At 52.7% G+C, this 19,329-nt stretch overlaps 1 protein-coding gene across 1 annotated transcript; it reads left to right on the top strand.

Moving 5' to 3' along the window:
* Positions 1-5,435: 5,435 nt before the first annotated feature.
* Positions 5,436-16,330, top strand: Hacl (2-hydroxyacyl-CoA lyase). Its single transcript, XM_037229333.1, has 14 exons — positions 5,436-5,634; positions 6,408-6,467; positions 7,577-7,661; positions 8,942-9,083; positions 9,473-9,654; positions 9,997-10,173; positions 10,617-10,746; positions 11,522-11,633; positions 12,186-12,368; positions 12,733-12,808; positions 13,208-13,445; positions 13,774-13,881; positions 14,308-14,443; positions 15,349-16,330. The coding sequence occupies exons 2-14, from the start codon at positions 6,426-6,428 to the stop codon at positions 15,442-15,444; spliced, it is 1,707 nt and encodes a 568-aa protein (XP_037085228.1). The 5' UTR covers positions 5,436-5,634; positions 6,408-6,425; the 3' UTR covers positions 15,445-16,330.
* Positions 16,331-19,329: the final 2,999 nt, after the last annotated feature.

The raw sequence follows: 19,329 nt of genomic DNA, 5'->3' as shown, positions 1-19,329 counted from the left end.
AGCCAGCATGCCCAATTAGGACCCGTGTGGGTCCCAGTTGGGCAGTCATATGGGGTCCACCTGGGCGGTCCACTTTGGTCCTATGCGGGTATGTCATGGGCAAAAACCTAGGTCCCATATGTGACCCTTGTTGGGCCCATGGGGGCCTAACTGGGGCACACATGGGACCCATCTAACGTTTAAAACCGGGACCTAGGTGGGTCCGAGATGGGCAACCAAATAGGGCCCGCCTGGGTTTGCCACCTCGGGCCCATGCGGGCATGTCATGGGCAACCAGCTGGATTCCACATGAAAGCCCATGTGGGGTCCTTGTGGGGCTTAGCTGGGACACACATGGGACCCACCTGGGCAGCCCAGGTGTGACCTATCATGGCAGCCCAGTTGGGACCCGCCTGGGTAAATTAGCTAGGGCCCACACGGCTGGGACCTGGGACAGTCCAGCTAAGACCCATATAACCAGCCCAGATGAGACCCAGATAGCTATCCCAGATGGGACCTTTTTAACCACCCCAGATGGGCCCCAGTTGGGCTTCAACGATCTGTCATTTCAAATTAAATCTGCTTGCTCGACCGTGGTAATTCCAGGCAGACTGCTTTATGTCATCGAAAATAAGCCAGGTCAAAGCTTGTTCACCAGTTAGGTGTCACCGTTGCCGCCGTTGTCAGTGTGATGTTTCCTGTTGTCGTCGCAGTCTCTCCCGCCGGAACCATTTTCCTGGTATCTATTTCGCTTCGTTGCGGGAGACACCGTAGCGCGATGTGTTGCGCAGGAGGGCCCGGAAAATGGTGATATTCAGTACCTTAGATCACTACACCACGGCCTCAGTGTGGGTGACTATTCATGTACACCGTTTTGTTTATGCCGTTACCCCAAAACAGGTAACCAGGAGTGCTCCTCCCTCAATCCCAGCGACGCAGTAAACCGTACGTTAACACCAGAAAACATAAAATCAAGTCGCGGCACTCCCAGCTAGGAAGATGAAACAAACGTAAAGAAGGAGGCGAAGAGGTGGTGCAGACCCGAAGGAATTGTGTTATGTAATAAGTAGGGAAAAATCATAGATGAGAGGGCTTAAAGTAGTCATTAGCCAAAGTCAGCTAATGACAGCCCGCTATAACCGCCCAATAAGCCACAGCCACCGTGTGAGTAAGGGCTATACGGTCACACAAGTCGGAGGGGGCAATTACCTGGTCATTTTCATGCCGGGTTTTGAGCTGGATGTCAGGGGAGTCCACCCAGCTAAGCAGGGCTTGTTGCTGGGAGAACTCCCGGTTTTTGATATTTTGATACTTAAGAACTGATCTTTTGTGGAGTCGTTTGCCGAGGTTGACATAATGAGAGCATCTATGTCGAATAACGGCGCAAAAATTCACTACACATGCCCTCTCTCGGAGTACATGTGTGGAAAAACTTAACGAGAGGTTACTTACATGGATACTTCTAGCTGTCTATATGGGAATACGATATTGTCTCGATAGGTCATTTTTTAAGAGCGGCTGCTTTCGGATCCACTCACTCACTAAAGGATAAGTTTGGCTTGTTTTAGGCACTCGCTCTTTGTTCCTGTAATAGATGGCCTGCGGCTGATGGCAGCAAACGCTGTCGTCAATGATTCATAGGTGCACTTGTGCACTTAGGTGCACTTGCACAACTGCCTGAAATAAAAATAAAGCAAGAAATTCCTGTAAAACACTGTCAGTACACTTTCAAAAGGAATTCTGCCACTTCTTTCTTATGTTACGATTCTAAAACTTGGTTTGTTTATGATTACCCTGGAAAGTGCTCAGAGAACTGAAATAGATAGAATGTTTCGTCTTCGCCTTGTTCATCTTGTGGAATTACCAATAATTGTGGTGAGGAAATCCTCGCGTAAGATCGATTAACGTGTGCTCGTCATTCATACATTTTGCTAGAGCTCGGGAAGAATGTCGAAGTGACATGTGTTAAGAACGAAATGAACGACTTCAGGTTACGGTCACAGTTTACGACGGAGTGAGCCGATCACACCCGGTCACGTGACACCGGCCAGCGCGCTCATGGCGTGCCGTCGCGTGTGATCCGCCAATGTTCAATTTCGATTTGCGACTGATCTAGAAGGGACCCCTTCGATTTCCTTTTTAGGCTGAATGGTCGCAGTTTTTTCAATAGCATATCTGTATAAAGAAAATAGGAGGGATCATGTTTTTCAGAAAATGCGCAAGTGAAAAGGTCAACAAAGTCATAATGTGTACCTTATTAAACTTGCATGATATATTGACCAATGCCTCGCAAAACACATGCACGTAGTTTTCTGATGCACTTTCCCCAAGTATAGTTTTGTTAAAATAAATGGAAAAATAGAGTTCGTGACAACAGGACCACAGCCAAAGCTTTGGTAAGGGGGGAAGGGCACAGAGTCGGCAAGGGGCCCCATAAATCGCCAGATGTGACCGTTTGTTATGGAATAAATATTTTACTCGATATATATATATATATATATATATATATATATACATGCACATGTAGGTATGTATGTATGTATGTATATCTTCTATAAATGGAATATAGACCAGACGCTACAACCAGATCAATTCCGCTTTAAGCTTACAGTAAATGAAGTGACAAAATCATGCGTTAAATGACTACATGAAACAACTTGCTGACGCTCTTCATTTTACAATGGTCCGGTGGACTCTTTTTAAGCTGATTGAACTCAGAAACTTTGTTAGCATTTTTTTTAGGTTGTACATAAATAACTGGGATTCTGCGAGTGTAAATTGGATATCTAAATGGGTCAACAATTTGTATTACCCATCTGAATATCTTCAGTTTCACTCAGATTTTATAAGTGGTACAAATTATGTGACGTAGTTTTGAGCATGCACCCTCGCATATCAAAGGAACAAAAAACTTGACGGTAGGCGTTGCAACTTCCTTAGGCCGCCCAGCTTCCGCCCCGCGGCTTATGTAAGGCCGTGGCCAACGAATGAACAAAAATAGTGACGCATCTGAAAAAGTACCTTTAAACGTCTTCCGTCACTAATTGTAAAAGTTTAGAGATCAGAGATATTCCCGGCGTATCTATCATCTGCGTAGCCCTTAGATTGATGACAACAACATACTGATCTTTTCAGCACCGCGAGGTGGTGCTGAATTCTGGCTGTGAAACTGAAAGAGTAAAGATAAAATCTCTATTTGTCGTATGGGTGTAACTATTAGCCCGTCCAGTGCACAACGCAAAAGCTGTAAAACAAGACTTGCCCTTGAACTGTGTGAATTAATTTTGGAAGGCATTCAGAGACATTCTTTTACCATGGTCACTGTTACACGCTCGGCGTGATCTCTGGCCGAAGCAGAGGAACGCCCTGTCTCAATGGCTCCTATCGGTGCAAGGGGTCATCTTACTGACATTTGAGATCACGGCCCTATAGGCGGGGGTCATAAATGTGACCTAAAGTCAGCCCTTCTGACCCTTCAGCCATCCCATCGGGCCCTTGATCTTTGGTCTCGAGAGACCCTTCGGCCCCTCTTGGGGCCTATCAAACACCGCTCCGACTCGGGGCCATTTGTCGCCAGAGAAGCCCTGTTCGGCACTGTAGTGCCTAACCTACACAAAAATTGCCCATTGTGCCAGGGACCTCGAACATTGCAAATCGCGAACGCCGGCCTCGTTTCTGCTTGAGGAATGGCACTCAATGGCTCAGACGGACATGGAGCCGACTATTCGGTGTTCGTGGCCTCTGACCGACCTAGACCTACATGGTCTCAGAGGTTCCTTAAACGGTACAAGAGGACCTATGACTGATATTTCAGGTCACAACTCTACGGGTTGCGATTCTTTATGTGACCTATTGGCAGTCCTTTAGGCCGTTATGCCCTCCAACCGGGCCTGTGATTGTCGGTTCTAGTGGCCGCCAAGGCCTCTCTTAGGGCCCCATCAAACACTTCCCTTCGTCGGCTCGGGCCCTTGCAAGCACAGGGCCCACTGTTAGGCGCTGTGTGCCCCTGACAGACACAAGGCTGCCGACCAGGGTAAATCACTGGCCCCGGCTTTATAGCTGATTGGGAAGTGGGTTCTCAGGCCCATACCGACACGGAGACGACTATGTGGTATGGTGGTGCCTGACCGACACATAGGCCTGCATTGACTCAGTGGGTCCCCGATCAGCTCAAAGGGCCTGATGACCGTTATTTGAGGGTCCGTCTTTGTAGGTCTGGGCCCCTGAATAGGACTCCGTCCAGGCTTTTATGCCCTTAGACCCTTTAATCGGGCCCTCGATCGGCGGACCAGGTGAGCTTAAGGCTCTTCGGGCCCCCTCCAACACTGCCTCTGGCCGACTCGGGGTCTCTTGACAACACATGGCTCCTGTTAGGAGCTGTGGAGCCGCGAGCAATGTACGTCGCTGGTTCCTACTTTGTTGCTGCTTGGGAAATGAACCCTTAAGCCCATGCTGTCACGAAGCCGACTGTGCGTTGCTGGTGGCGTCTGACCAAATATATGCCCCTTTCGACTCAGTCGGCCGCTGATTAGCGCACAGGGCCGTCTGGCTAGCATTTGGGTGCCCGGCCTTGTGGGCCGGGGCCCTTGAATGAGACATCTGGCTGGCTTTTCGGGGCGTTAATCGTTGGTTCCGAGGGGCCCTTCGGTCACCTCGGAACCTTAAGGGGGGACGTGTTCCCTGTGGCCCCCTGCCTGCGCTACTGCGTGACAACCCATTGAATTCTACGCATCTGACCCCTCGTAATATGCATCTACCTTTAACGGTTTGCTTGTTATCAATACGAGAGCAGCTCCATATGTCAACCACCGTTCTACGGCATAGTTCTCGAAAAATGGTTTTCAAGTTCCACGCCGATTTCATTGTGATGGCTGACCGCCTAAGACTGCAAAACACATTATGAAATTTGACGTTAAATTCTACGCGACAAGCTTGCTGGCCATATGCGCTTGCTACTAACATTTTGCTCATTATCGATGCGAAGAGCCCACGATGTTCCGGCCGTCCTATCTCGCATAATTACCTTGCATACGTTTTCAATTATAATGTCATTGCACTTAAACTATTGTTTAGAGGCATAGGCTCGCAAAGCCAATCATCACACGAGCCAATGAAGTCTACGTTGTCGGTTCGCGGGTTATGTGGATCTCCCCCTAACAGTTGTTCCCTATCTGTATGAGGGTTTCTGATGTTCCGACCGTCCCAAAGCGTTACGACCCGTTGTTATTGTTGTTTTGTGGATTAGGGTGCATAGCCTCCTAGATTAAAGCGTCCATCTTGGTATTAGTACTTCAGGTTTTGGTTTTCCGCGTCTCCCTTCTCGCAAAACTTCGATCTTGCTCGGTCTCGGCACCAATGACGTCGACGCCATGCTCAAAGCCCGTGCAAACCGTACGCCTCGCGGCCACTGCGGCTGTCCAGGGCGCATGTGAGGCGATACTGGGGATTGGACGGAATAAGGCTGCACGCAAGTGTTCTAGAGTCCGACCTGCCGGATGGCTGCGTTGCGCTGAGCCAAGCACAGCTTATATTCACCGTGGGTAATGACGGTGCTTATCAGATAAAAAATCAGTGGTCAGATCATTTCCCTTCGGCCGAACGCACTTCGGAAAACGACGGTGTGGATCAGGATTATATTTGCTTGTTGACCACAAGGTAAATATAAGCATGTCTACGAGATAGCTGAGGCAGATCGAACCCTATCCCAAATACTACAGCAACCTGCATCACTTGGAACATAATCGTTAATCTTACATTTGAAAAACATGATTAACCACCAGATTGTGTTATGTTCTGTGGGATTTGTATGCAGAGCATCCCATATGTCAATGCTCAATTCCAATTCAATGCTCAATGCTCCAATTCCACATGTGTCACAAAATGCTGGTTATCTGACCCAGATTGACAGTTGTTCCCCACATCTGCCCCAGCAAGATCTTTTCAAAGTATGTCATGGTATACAGACTTACAGAATGGTGGTTATGGATCAGGGTTAATGGACTTGCTTAATGATCATGAGGTATCCTGAGAGCAGTGCTTAAGGTATTCTGACACTCTAGTGCATAAGGTATTCTGAGACTCTTTAGTGCATAAGGTCAGAACTGTGCTTTCAGAACTATGGTCTCAGCCACTTGCCTGTGCTGGCTATCAATGATAAACCTCACAAACAAAATGCATGCCTTGTGTAGCAATTGAATTAAAATCAGTAAACAAATATGAAGATCAGACCAGATGCAAACTGGGCAAACAAAACATGATGTGCCAGAGAGAGTTGAGCTAGACCAGTCCTTATGCCACAGGTTCAAGTGGCCCATACAAATTTAAATTCTGGCACAAAGTAGTGTTGTTTCCAAACAATGTACTATGCACTGACTGCCATAGTATTTGATGCTGCTTCATGAGACTGCTAATCCCTTTTATTTCCTCAGACACTGCCGGTTGTGAGCATGGAAGCTCCAACCATTATATGCCAGGCCCTGAAGGAGCAAGTAAGTAGTCTAGCTACCGTTCACGCATTAGCTGTTGTTTTTGGATTACTTTTCCAACAAGTTGTTTTTACATTGCTGAATTGAGACAAGTGTCAACTTGAAATATGGGCTGATTGGAGCCCTGTTATCAGCTAGGTGACCTCCAGAGTTAAAGCAATGTTTTGAGAATGTTTCTTGGATGGCTTTTTATGTTTTATGCAATTTCTGAGGGCATGAAAAATGATACATTTCAAGGCATAGACCAGAGAGGTTCCTCCTTCCTGGAGCAGTCTCTTCCTAATCCTCGCAAGTACACTAGAGTGGTGGGGCACCATTAGTTATCTAGATCCAGTGATACTTAAGCATGTTTGCATGCATACACATGTGTATGCATGCTCACATATGCATGCATGTATACATATATGCACATACAGGGATGCATACTTAGGTACATGCATATGCATGGGCACACTGACAAGCAGCAATAATTGCTGTCATGAGGCTACAACAAGGTCAGCTGCAATATAAAGATAGTGTTAGGTTTCTGTTTGGCATTGGTTTCACAATGTAGCCTTTATCTTGAAAGACTTTGTAAGACTTAATGTAGACTTTAACTTACTTTAATATCTCCAACTGTGAAACATTCTCTTCAACCACAGAAGATTAAAAGTGTTCTTGATGACTCTGAGTTTATAAATATTGCTCAGAAATATTCAGTGTTGGTCATGAAATAAACCAGTGAGCTGGAATAACACTTCACAGACCATATCAGGAGAAAATGTTTTCTTGAGCTGCCTTTTTGCATGCCTGTAGATGCATTAGCCCTTCAGTCACCATGTCAACTTCTGTGCAGGCACAATTAACACAGTCCTCAACAAAGATGCTCACATTGCCCATGGTATCCTGAATGCAAATGGAATGATGCCACATGCCAGATAATTCACTTGACCCATGTGCAGCATGAGACAAGTTGAAGTATATTGTAATCAATTATAAAATCAATTACATAGGACATTGCAAACCGGGCGGGTGTTGAGTGTCCATCAACAGGGGATTCATGTTGCCATGGTGCTCTGGTCCTAGAGAATGCTGCCTGGACCGCTCTGACATATGGCCGCCGATGCCCGCAGGGTGTGCAGTACATGTTCGGCGTGGTCGGCATCCCCGTGATGGAGGTGGCTGTAGCGGCCCAGCAAGTCGGAATGCACTACATCGGTAAGGCGTCCTCGAGCACGCAGCATCGCTGGTCGGCTGGCTCGAGGCCCTGCAGATCTGCTTCCTCCCTTGCGCGAAAGCGGAGGAAGCAGATCGACGAATATCGGACATCTCCGTTACAGACGTGTACGGGTTTGCTGACGCGTTTTACGCGTTAGAAACGCGTACAGGTTTGCTGACGCGTTTTTCGCGTTACAGACGCGTACCGCTTTGCTAACGTGTTTTAAGCGACATATATGCGTACAGATATACTGAGGGGTTTTACGCGTTACAGATGCGTACAGATATGCTGGCACGTTTTACGCGTTGCAGACGCGTGCAGGTTTGCTGACGCGTTTTAGTGTGAGACGCGTAGAGATATGCTGACGCATTTTACGCCCTAGACATGCACAGGCTGCTTGACGCGTTTTACGCGTTACAGACTGCACAGATTTGCTGACGTTTTACGCATAATAGACGCGTGCAGGTTTATGGACGCGTTCTACGCGTTATTAACGCGTACAGGGTTTGCAGGCGCGTATTACGCGTTATAGACGCGCAGAAGTTTGCTGGCGCGTTTTACGCGTTACACACGCGTACAGGTTTGCTGGCGCGTATTACGCGTTATAGACGCGCAGAAGTTTGCTGGCGCGTTTTACGCGTTACACACCGCGTACAAATTTACTGACGCGTTGTGCGCGTTACACACGCGTACAGGTTTGCTGGCGCGTATTACGCGTTATAGACACGTACAGGTTTACTGACGCGCTGTACGCGTTACACACACGTACAGGTTTGCTTGCGCGTATTACGCGTTGCGTCTTCACAGCACAGCTTATCATCGCGATATCAAGGAAGCCTGAGTCCAAAGTGCAGACGCCGCGGTCCGCGCATCAGCAGCCGTATCTTCTCTAGGTTATGAAAGCGGCGGGCTAGTGAATGCTGCCCGTTTTCTCAGTGCAGCGGAGTTGCTGAAATTCGTGATATGTTCAATGTGAGCACTGGGTGGATAAAAACACCATTTCTTTGCACATTGCCAAGCGTTTGCCATGCTGCTTGTTTATTAAGTTGCAGTGTAGACATGAACCGTGACTATTGCTGTATTGTAGCGGAGGACCGGAGTGAATCAGGCACAGTCGATGAATAACTTTTTCTGCCACAAACGAGACGACGAAGGAAACGTTCTTAATTCATAGTATCCCCCAACAATTTCTTACGCCGAATGTGTCCCCGAGCTCTTCGGTCGTGGTCCCGTGATCGCCCCTGCTTCCCAAATTACTTAATCTCCTCTGTGTCACCAGGGATGCGCAACGAGCAGTCGGCGGCGTACGCGGCACAGGCGATAGGCTTCCTGACGCAGCGGCCGGCCGTCTGCCTGGCAGTGTCCGGACCGGGTGTGCTGCACGCGCTCGGCGGCCTGGCCAACGCCAAGGTCAACTGCTGGTCAGTGACAGCCTGACCCCAGCCACGTCTGACACGCAGGCCGCAGACCGCCTCCTCGGCCGGTCGGACCGTTGGAACGCTTTTTTGCTTTTGGAATCCCACTGATCAGCTGCGTTTGCCTCCGAAGATTGCGTCACAAAGCAATGCTGTGTGGTGCGCTGCGCTCATTTTGTATTCGGCCCGGCTTGAAATATGTCCATGTCACCACCACGAAATTTATTCACTGATCAGAGCTGTCGCGTTTACTGCCGCTGTGATGTAAGGTGGCTGTTTCGTCCTTATTTTCTCTAGCATATTTATGAAAAATATTGATTGGAATCGCACCAGCGTGCGCGGTGCTGGGAACGATCTGTACTGCTTCGAACGGAACTGGGGATTGACATTTGCAGGCCACTGATCGTCATAGGTGGCGCCAGCGACGCACCGCAAGAGGGCACTGGCGCGTTCCAAGAGTGGCCCCAAGTAGAGGCTTGCCGGCCGTACTGCAAGTATGCCGCCCGGCCCCCATCCGCTCAGCTGATACCTTACCACGTGATGCGTGCGGTCAAGGAGACTACATTTGGCAGGCCTGGTTAGTTGAATGTCTTGACGATCACGTGACATGGTGGGTTTTGTGCAGTCATTCTGGCAGATAACATGACATGTTGGTGTTGCATGCTCTGGGCTGAAAATGTGGTGATCATACCACTTTTAGAAATATCGTTGTAGTTCATTCCGTTCTGTGTCCCAGGAAAGCGTCAAGAGTGATCAATGTTAGTCATCATTCCACGCGCGGCGTACCCCGCCGTCACGACGTGCATCAGTCTGTGTACGTGGGGGTGGTCCTCTGACCCGCCTCGCCGAACACGATCGCACGCGCCGTTAGTGGGGGCGGGGTTTCGGTCGGTGACGGCAGCCGTCTGCTGGGTCGCAGGCGCAGCGTACCTGGACTTCCCCGGGGACCTGCTGCAGCAGAGCGTGCCAGAAGCGGAGGTGGAGTGGTACGGCCGGTTGCCGCCGCCGCCGCAGGCACTGGCCGAGCCGGCGCAGCTGGCGGCGGCCGTCGCCCTGCTCCGTGCCGCCGCCCGACCGCTCATCATCGTCGGCAAAGGTCAGTGTTCCGCCGTCACCACCCATGGACGGGGAGGGGGACACGGCCGGGCCGCGGGTGACGGCGGTATGGCACCAGCACGGGCTGGGGCGACACTGAGTGCGTTGCCAAGTCGTCACCGTTGAAATTGACTCGTAACTCAGCGACTTGGGACTGCAGTTTATGCGTTATAAATCGAGCCGTTTGTTGGATCTCGTCGGAGGAGCGTGAAAGGCGTGGCATGACTCTCTGGCTCTGCACGCTCGCGGTGTTGCACGTTCCATGTTTTTATTTATTGCTATTCGCTGAAATGAACAAATTACGCTTTGCCAAGCTCGGCCATCCTTCATAATGCCGCACGGTCGGACACGCGCCGGAATCCAAAGACTGGCATACCCTTCGCCTAACGTGTGAGAAGGAGTGCGTCTCCGGCGGCCGCCGTGACGCGGAGCGTGATCCGGCAGGGGCGGCGTACGGCCGCGCTGAGGCCCCGGTCCGGCGTCTGGTGGAGACGACCGGCCTGCCGTTCCTGCCCACGCCCATGGGCAAGGGCGTGCTGCCGGACGATCACGCCCAGTGTGTCTCGGCCGCCCGGTGAGCCGTCTGCCGTGCCCGCCGCTGACGCCGGCCGACACCCTGCTGGGGCCCGTCAGCGGTACCATGTGGTGCGGGCGGTTATCGGGGACGTTGCTGTAGTTTTTTCTCGTAACATGTGTTGGATCGGTATGTGGCGTCGCCAGTATTTGGATATGTGAGTGGAGAGCGAATGGTTGCCTGGGCATCGGTCGTTGGATAGATCGCTTCCGCCTTTATTGTAATTCGTGGATGCAGGTTATAGCAAAATGTACCCATTTACAGAGTATGTTATTTGTCTCCATTTTGATGGGGAAGTACGAGATGCTCGTAATGTGCTGCAAGGCGGAACTACACAACTAATTCCTACCAATGACAAAAGTAAAATGAGACCAAACCACGGTGCGGGAAATCCGTATTTCCGTAATTCCGTATTTCCGTAATTCCGTGTTTTCGTCTACTAGCCTTCCGTCCGGACTCGGCGTGGTGATGATGTGATAATGATCCGGGGTCGATGTGACCGCCGCCGCCTGGTCTATCCCTGGGTAGCTGCGTTGGTCTGCCCGACGCTGCTTGGTCTGGCCCTGGGCCTACTGGCGTCATCAGGTGGTCTGAATGGCGCGGTCTCCATCTCAGGTCCCTCTCACATCCCGGCATGTTTGACTGACGCAGGTGGTCTGAATGCCACAGTCTCGCTCTCACGTGCCTCTCGTCCTGACAGGTCCGACTGACGTCGTTGGGTCTCTTCCGCTGTGCCCACGGGGACACGCTGAATGCCCGCTCCTCCCACCGCCAGGTCCCTGGCGCTGGCGGAGGCGGACGTGGTGCTGCTGCTGGGCGCGCGGCTCAACTGGATGCTGCACTTCGGCCGGCCACCCCGCTACACTGCCGCCTGCCAGTTCATTCAGGTGCGGTCTGGAGCCGACCCGCCCAGTTTGCCGTGGGCTGGCCGGAGTGAGCTCGCTGTAGGTCTGACTGCCTGACGCCCCCTCGCCCCTGTGCTGCGGTTGGTTCGCGGCCGCTCCACGCGAGGCGTGTCGCGGTGTTGTCCAGTGTGACTCGTCCGACAGGCCGGTGCAGACTGTTCAGTCTCTCTGGGTCCAAGCATGTGTAACCTGACCTGAACTGGCAGGGTCGTGTTGTGTCGGAGGACGAACTTCGTCAGTCCCGAAACACCTTGTCCCAAACACCAAATACGAAACGCCCACGAAACAAATGACCCGAAACACCTTGACTTGATGTGGTCTGACCTTACATGACCCTGCGTTTCAACATCTAATCGGACGAAGCTCATGACAGACGCTGGGTTCTGACCTGCCTGGACCTGGCCTCATCCCATGTGACCCGATCTGGGCCTGGTCTGGTCCAGGATCTGACGGCACGTGGCCATCTGACCGGATGAGGTGCAAAGCAGACCTGGAATCTTGCCCTGACCTGACCTGACCTGACCTGGCTGGCAGGTGGACATCTGCCCGGAGGAGTTCCACACCAGCCGTCCGGCGGCGGCCGCCCTGTTCGGCCAGGTGGCGCTGGTGGCCGACCAACTGACTGAGGCGTACGGCGCGGGCGGGCGGCCCGACCAGCTGGCGCACTGGTGGCGGCGCCTGCGGGACAAGGCTGCAGCCAATCAGCTGGGCGTCCAGGTCCGGCGCCGCATTCCCATCAGCATCTGTCCCAGCATCCCTGCATGGGTGCGGGGATGCTGGGACAGCTCGGGCGGCATTCGTGGCGTTTTCGTTTGCATGTTGCATGCGAGAATATCTGCAATTTGTAAGGAAGGGTGAACGTCCACGTTGTGCAGGACACTGTATGTTTGGGATCGGCCGGGTAGAGTAATTTATCATCCATATTGCTGTGGCAAGAACATTCCAGCTGTGTCCTGTGGCTGGTGGATATATTTTAGAGTTGTTCGGCGTCCGTATCCCTGTACAGACCAACGCCACTCGAACCCCAGGCCAGTGATTTGCCTTGCGATGTGTGCGGATTTGCACTACGCTGCTCTTCCAGGCCCAGATTTCGGACCACTCTGTGCCGCTGAACTACTACGCGGCTCTCCAGTGCGTGCAGGACAACATACCCCAAGGTGAAGAGCGGCACTGCCGTCGCCCTGAAACGCCACCACATTGGTGCTAGTAGCAGTATATTAACCTGAGAGATGAGAGGTGGATATTGCTTCTAGTCATGCTTTAGCTGAGATTCGATCCTCTCAATAGGCATGCAGCAGATATTGCAATGTCGTGAAGTACAGGAGACAGTAATCTGCTCAAGTCCTGCCATCCGTTGTGCCCCTGTCATCCGTTGCCCGGTGCTGTGTCGTCCGGTGCTCGTGTCATCGGTTGTCCTGTGCTGTGTTGTCCAGTGCTCCTATCATCGGCTGGCCAGCGCTGTGTCGTCCGGTGCTCCTGTCATTGGTTGTCTCGTGCTGTGTCGCCTGCTGTTGGGTCGTCTGATGTGTGACTGGTCCGGATCTCGGCGCCGCCAGACAGCATCATCGTCAGCGAGGGCGCCAACACCATGGACATCGGCCGCACCCTGCTGCTGAACCGGCTGCCGCGCCACCGGCTGGATGCGGGCACCTTCGGCACTATGGGCGTCGGACTAGGCTTCGCCATCGCTGCTGCCACCTATTGTCGACAGGAGAAGCCAGAACAGCGTGTCATCTGTGTAGAGGGCGACTCGGCGTTCGGCTTCAGTGGGATGGAGGTGGAGACCATGTTCAGGTACAGCTCCTATAGGTGCGGGGTTTTCATGGCATTTCTGTTTGGATGCCATGTTTGTGCTATTATGTTGGTGTTCATACTTGAGCTGATGGCAATCACAGCGTGTTTTTGTGGGCATATCTTATAAATGTGTCAAAATGGAAATGTGCTGTGACATATAGCTTAGGAGCATTGATGATGCTGTCAGCAATGGGCCGTAAGCCTGCAGCGCGTGAGTTCATTATCTGCAGCCAATTAGGAACGGCGACTGCGAGAGGTCTGCCGATGATGAGGTCGACTGATGATGCCGTCCTCCGGGCCCACCATCTCCTCCCGCGTCACCCGACAGGTACCGTCTGCCGGTGATCATCATCATCATCAACAACAGCGGCATCTACTCCGGCATGGAGCGGCCGCTCTGGGACGAGATCACCGCAGGGGGCGAGACCACGCTGAGGTGCGCCGACAGTGGCGCTGGCCGCCCGACGGCCGCGCTGGCCGCCCGACAACGGCGCTGGCCGCCCGACGACGGCGCTGGCCGCCCGACGACGGCGCTGGCCGCCCGACGACGGCCGCTGTGCCCGGCGCCGGGCCCTGCCGCGCCGCTGCTGGGCCAGCTGCGCCCAGCACGCCGGATCGGGTGATAGCTGTGTGGAGGGCCCCGTGTGGTATCGCTGCTCTTGTGTCTGTGGGCGTTGCATTGCGTGCTAATCCCGCTCAGACTGAGGGTCGTAACATGTCGCTTGTAACGCGTCGCCTAAGCCTCTCTGGCCGTCACGCAGATCATCCGAATTTTCCCATGTGGGGCACCGGAGGCTTGCCTCATGGCTGTGACGTGGCCGCGACAGGGCTGTGACGTAGCTGTGACGTTTGTTTCCACCAGCGCTCCGCCGACGTCGCTGCTGCCGGACTGTCGCTACGATCGGATGACGTCACTATTCGACAGCAGCGAGCAGCCTTCCGGTTGGAGCTGCAACACTATCCCTCAGCTGGTCTCGGCCCTGCGGGCAGCTCTGCAGGTACACCGCCGTGACAGGCGCAGCTAAGCTCCTGTCCATGCCGATCTATATTGTACCCCTCCCCCCCCCCTCAACGTCTCATCCGGCGCGATAGACTGCGATGCTAAGGGCATAGTTGCACGCATCATCAGACAGAGATTTGAGACACCGAGCAACGCGCTAACCAATGGCAGGCCGGCAGCTGTGGAAAAGAGGTAACAAAGTCCCCGTTGGCAAGCTCTCGCAGAGCGGGGGGGGGGGGGGGGGCTCGGCGCCCAAAGGTTGGTGAGACCGTGTGAGGGAGCATGGGGGAGGGGAAAGTGGCCGCCTCGATGACGGGGCTGTGGTGGAACCGCCCCACCTACCGGCTGTCGGCCACTAAACCGTCTGGGGGAGCTCAGGTGGGGGGAGGGAAGGGGAGATTGGCCGGCTCGATGACGGGGCTGTGGTGGAGTCGCCCCACCTACCGGCTCGCGGCCACTAAACCATCTGAGGGAGCTCAGGCGGGGGGAGGGGAGGGGAGACTGGCCGGCTTGATGACGGGGCTGCGGTGGAGCCGCCCCACCTACCGGCTGTCGGCCACTAAACCGTCTGAGGGAGCTCGGGCAGGGGGAGGGAAGGGGAGATTGGCCGGCTCGATGACGGGGCTGTGGTGCAGTCGCCCCACCTACCGGCTCTCGGCCACTAAACCCTCTGAGGGAGCTCAGGCGGGGGGAGGGGAGGGGAGACTGGCCGGCTGAATGACGGGGCTGCGGTGGAGCCGCCCCACCTACCGGCTGTCGGCCACTAAACCGTCTGAGCGAACTCAGGCGGGGGGGGGGGGGGGGGATTGGTCGGCTCGATGACGGGGCTGTGGTGGAGCCGCCCCACCTGCCGGCTGTCGGCCGCCCAGAGCGCGGCGTGCTGACGCCCGGCGGCTGTTGCAGCTCACCGACCGGCCGGCCATCATCAACGTCAAGATCGACCCGCTGTCGACGCGCCGGCCTCAGGCGCACGACTGGCTGACCCGGGCCAAGATGTGACCTGGTCCGGAGCCGGCCGCCGGTGGCGCCGCCCAGCGGTGACGCGGCCGCGGCCCTCACGCCGGAGGTCACGCGCCAGGGGTGGCGGCGCATCCTCGTCAGGGTTACGCCCTTGTTTGCCCCGCCGCGTCGGTGCGGCGCAGGGCGTCGCGATCACGAGAGTGGAGGGCAGGGCTACGCCCTGGGACCTTTTAACCTCGATTGAGCGGCTATGAATGTATCAGGAATATTATGGGCTGTTTTTTACCTCGAAAGGTGCACTATCTGTATTGTTATTGAGTCATGCATGCCAGCGCCTTGGACAGTGCTTGAAGGTCGAATCGAATAATAAAGGGAAAACGCGGGACCAGCTGTCTGTGAGCAGCGCGTGTATGGAGCCGAGCTTGAACTTGTTTGTTACAAATGAACTGTGATCGATGATCAGTACCTTGGCGTGTGTTATGCAAATCTTGTTCACTCCTGGGCCGCTTCCCGCACTAGTCGTTACAGATGTAGATGAAAGGGGCGTAGTAGCTAAGTGGCTACCGCCTAGGCCTCGCAGCCGAAGGGCCTGGGCTGGAATCCCGTCCGCGCCATGGCCCCTGAGCGTTAATATGGCCCCTGCAGTGGCGGGCGACCCGTTCAAGGATCGCGATGACATGCTTCGTGTTCCCTTAAAAAATCTGACGTGTATATTGACGCCAATGCTTGATGCGTTGTGTGTCAATAATTGTGTAACTTTATCGTATAGCACACAGGTTTGATAGGATACCATGACGCTCTTTGCACGTGATGTGTATATACGTTTTACGGAGGATTTAAATGCTGTTAAATTTGTGAGATGAAATGTTTGAATGTATACGATATTGTTGGTACTGGACAGATCTTCAGATAATATACGTCGGTTGTGGGGTGTGCGGCTCAGCGAGGCGCGAGTCTAGATGACGTCATCGGTCGGGCGCCGATGGGGAGGACGGCACTCTCCCAGCACCGTGAGCGCCGTCTGAGGTGCAGTGACGTCACCGGTAAGGAAGGTGGGTAGCAGGGGCAGCCTACCTGACCCTGTGGAACGAACGAGGCAGGGACAAAAGTATATGTCTGCTCCGCCCCGCGATTCAGCCAACAACGCCAACCAACTTGTGACAAATTTGTCGCAGAATTGTTTACGAGCATGATTCACCAGCCAGCAGGCGTTCGTTTCAGGGCAACGTACGTGTCAGCTAGTGGGAACCAAACCTGAACACGGCGATACAACCCTTCACTGGGCGCGGGTATGGAAACAGGCGAAAATCGCTATGTTCGGTAAAGGCTCCATGCATGGTAGACAAGACATGGTCCGGAATTGCGTTGAAAACTGCTGGTATCCGACAGGACTGGGCTGTTGCTCTTTCTGGATAGATGCCTCTCTCTCGTAACGCTGCTATCGCACGGAATTGGACGGCGCCGCTACTCGCTATTCCCAGCTTCGGTCACGCTGAAATGCGCCGTGTTTTCCATGTGACGCTGGCAGACCTGAGGCACGAGCTGAAGTGTTGGACTGAGGTGAGCAGGGTGTACTGGGGTGCATGAGCCGGTGACTTTCCTAGCTGTCTGAAAATTTACCATGATCACTTATTTGTGTAAAGCAGATGGGATGCCTGCCACATTATGTATTTTCAAATTCTGCTCCCTTACACGACACCGCAGCAGAAAATAAATTTTCGGAAACCTGCCTGCCTTAGGCATAATTTGGTTTACCGGGCACTCATTGGCCACTCCTTCAGCGTAGCCGACTTGATCTGCTGTTTTGTGAAGAACGAAGGTCCTCACTTCTCATAAACAAGTTCCGAGCTATAGTGGGTGTTTAGCGTGACCCGGTGTTTCCAGAAAATAATTGACCTTCCATATGTTTCCGGCTTTTCATCTGACTTGCTTGCCGTTATCATTTTTACGTTATCTGACCGAAATTGTAGTCATTATACAGGCCTTCTAAGGTGCGGGCACGTTCTGTAATTGCCATTTTTTCCTCATTTGCATGAAGAATAAACTCATCACATTCAGACGTTTTATGAAGCGCCATAAATAAAGGTTGACTAGAGCGTACACAGAAAGCTTTGGATTAGCACTTCATGTTGATATTGCACTAAATGATCACAAAAGTTAGTGATCTTGACCCAATAGGACATAACTAATTACACTAACTACCCAGACATCGACCGTGAACTTTTAAGTCGCAAGCCTACGATTCGGTGGTCGATCACTGACATATGTATGCTCACATGTTTAGATCTATGCCGGTACCCGCAGTCGTGTACGAGTGGTTCAGACTCCCCAGCTCGGCATTTGGAATGCACCTGGGGTGCTGCAATCAGCCACCCCGAAGGTGGCTGATTGACCTGACAGATGCCAGTTGGTGGAGCGTGAAAGGGGCTCCACGATTATGCGGCGTAACCATGTCAATGCGATCGGTGACGCGTAAAAGCTTTCTGCGTGAGGTTGTGACAAGATATTCTGACGAAAGGCGCTGAGTGGTAGTGGCTATCTCTGCCAGCCGTGTGTGCTCAACTAGACGCCTAATGCATTTTTGAAAAACAGTGACGTGTATTTCGGGGCTTAACACAAGCAGAATCATGTAATGGGCAGTGACAACCTTCCTCTTCAAACTTTGCTAGTGTAGGACTAGCAAATATCGCCGGTTGTCACCATGTGCTTGACACAGGGTGCCAGATCGTGACATCTAGACAAACGCATCGGACACGCTGCTTGGCACTTATGGCGCGGGGCACTGCACCATTTTACCCCTGCCCGACGAGCGCACCTGGTGAACCCCTGTCCCTTAAACCAGAACCGTTCAGAAATACAATCCCGCAAACTCAAGTGGCTTTCTGATCGTCGGTCGTTAGCGGTAGCACTTGTCAGGCCTTGCCCAAAACGTCGGATATGTTTTTAATGTTTCGTGAAATGCCTAAAAATCATACATCGTTCAAGCAAATAGCGCAACGCTGTTGCCAACGGAAAACGCCAGCGAACTCGTGACATTTCAAGTGAGGTCTAGGATTTTCAATGAGGTTGCGCAATAGTGGTAATTTTGTGAGAGCTACATGAAGCACTAACACTTTATTTTCATTTGCCGTGCATGATAAGATAGTATGCTACCATTTACCGATGAAACAGTTTTATCCAGTGCGGTTTGAGAAAGAAGGCTGGTGAACTAGGTTAATCGGCATGCATGTATAGGTTGGTGCAAAAGTAAACAGAGACTTAACACAGATTGAATCTGAAAAGTGAGGGGTGGGGGGGGGGCAGATAACATTGCGAGTATCATAATATATAATTATATATATAATATATATATATATATATAAAGCCTTCTTGAAATAGCCAGTTTAAGAAAAAACAACACGCCGTCACAAGAGCCGGCTTATTACTTGGATGTCCGGCGAACATCACTTGATTGAATTGAGTGTCATACATGAAATTTATGCACTTCGACTGGTATAGCGTTAAAGGCTTCGGTTCGCATGTTTTGACGATAGTTGTTGTGAAACAGAACAATATAAGCTGCTTCACAAATTCCCGATGCATTAGAGTCGTTATGACATAACCAGTTATGAGGCATGACTGACATATTCCCCTTCCGCGCTGCCATGAAGCAATGCTAACTATTGCCGCCGTGATGGCCGTCTGTGGCAAATCGAGGTCCTTCGCTATTCCACTCGGTCTCTCGCGACCGTTCGATGCTGACTGAGCGTCGCGGAATGTGCGGAATGGGGGCGAAGGGGCGCGCCAGCAGGCTGTGAGTGTGAGCCGGTGCCTGTGACCGCCACGAGGTCGGAGATACCGGCGGTCACGGCGCGGCGTCACATGGCCCTCTGTCGGCCGACGGGCCCACCACACGGGTCGTCACGCGACCGTACACGCACTCGC

Source organism: Pollicipes pollicipes, unplaced genomic scaffold (genome assembly GCF_011947565.3).
Source record: "Pollicipes pollicipes isolate AB1234 unplaced genomic scaffold, Ppol_2.1 Scaffold_6138;HRSCAF=7277_pilon_pilon_pilon, whole genome shotgun sequence".
In the NCBI taxonomy this organism is placed as follows: Eukaryota; Metazoa; Arthropoda; class Thecostraca; order Pollicipedomorpha; family Pollicipedidae; genus Pollicipes; species Pollicipes pollicipes.
The sequence above is the reverse complement of the archived record's forward strand: the minus strand, read 5'-3'. Positions and strand labels throughout refer to the sequence as shown.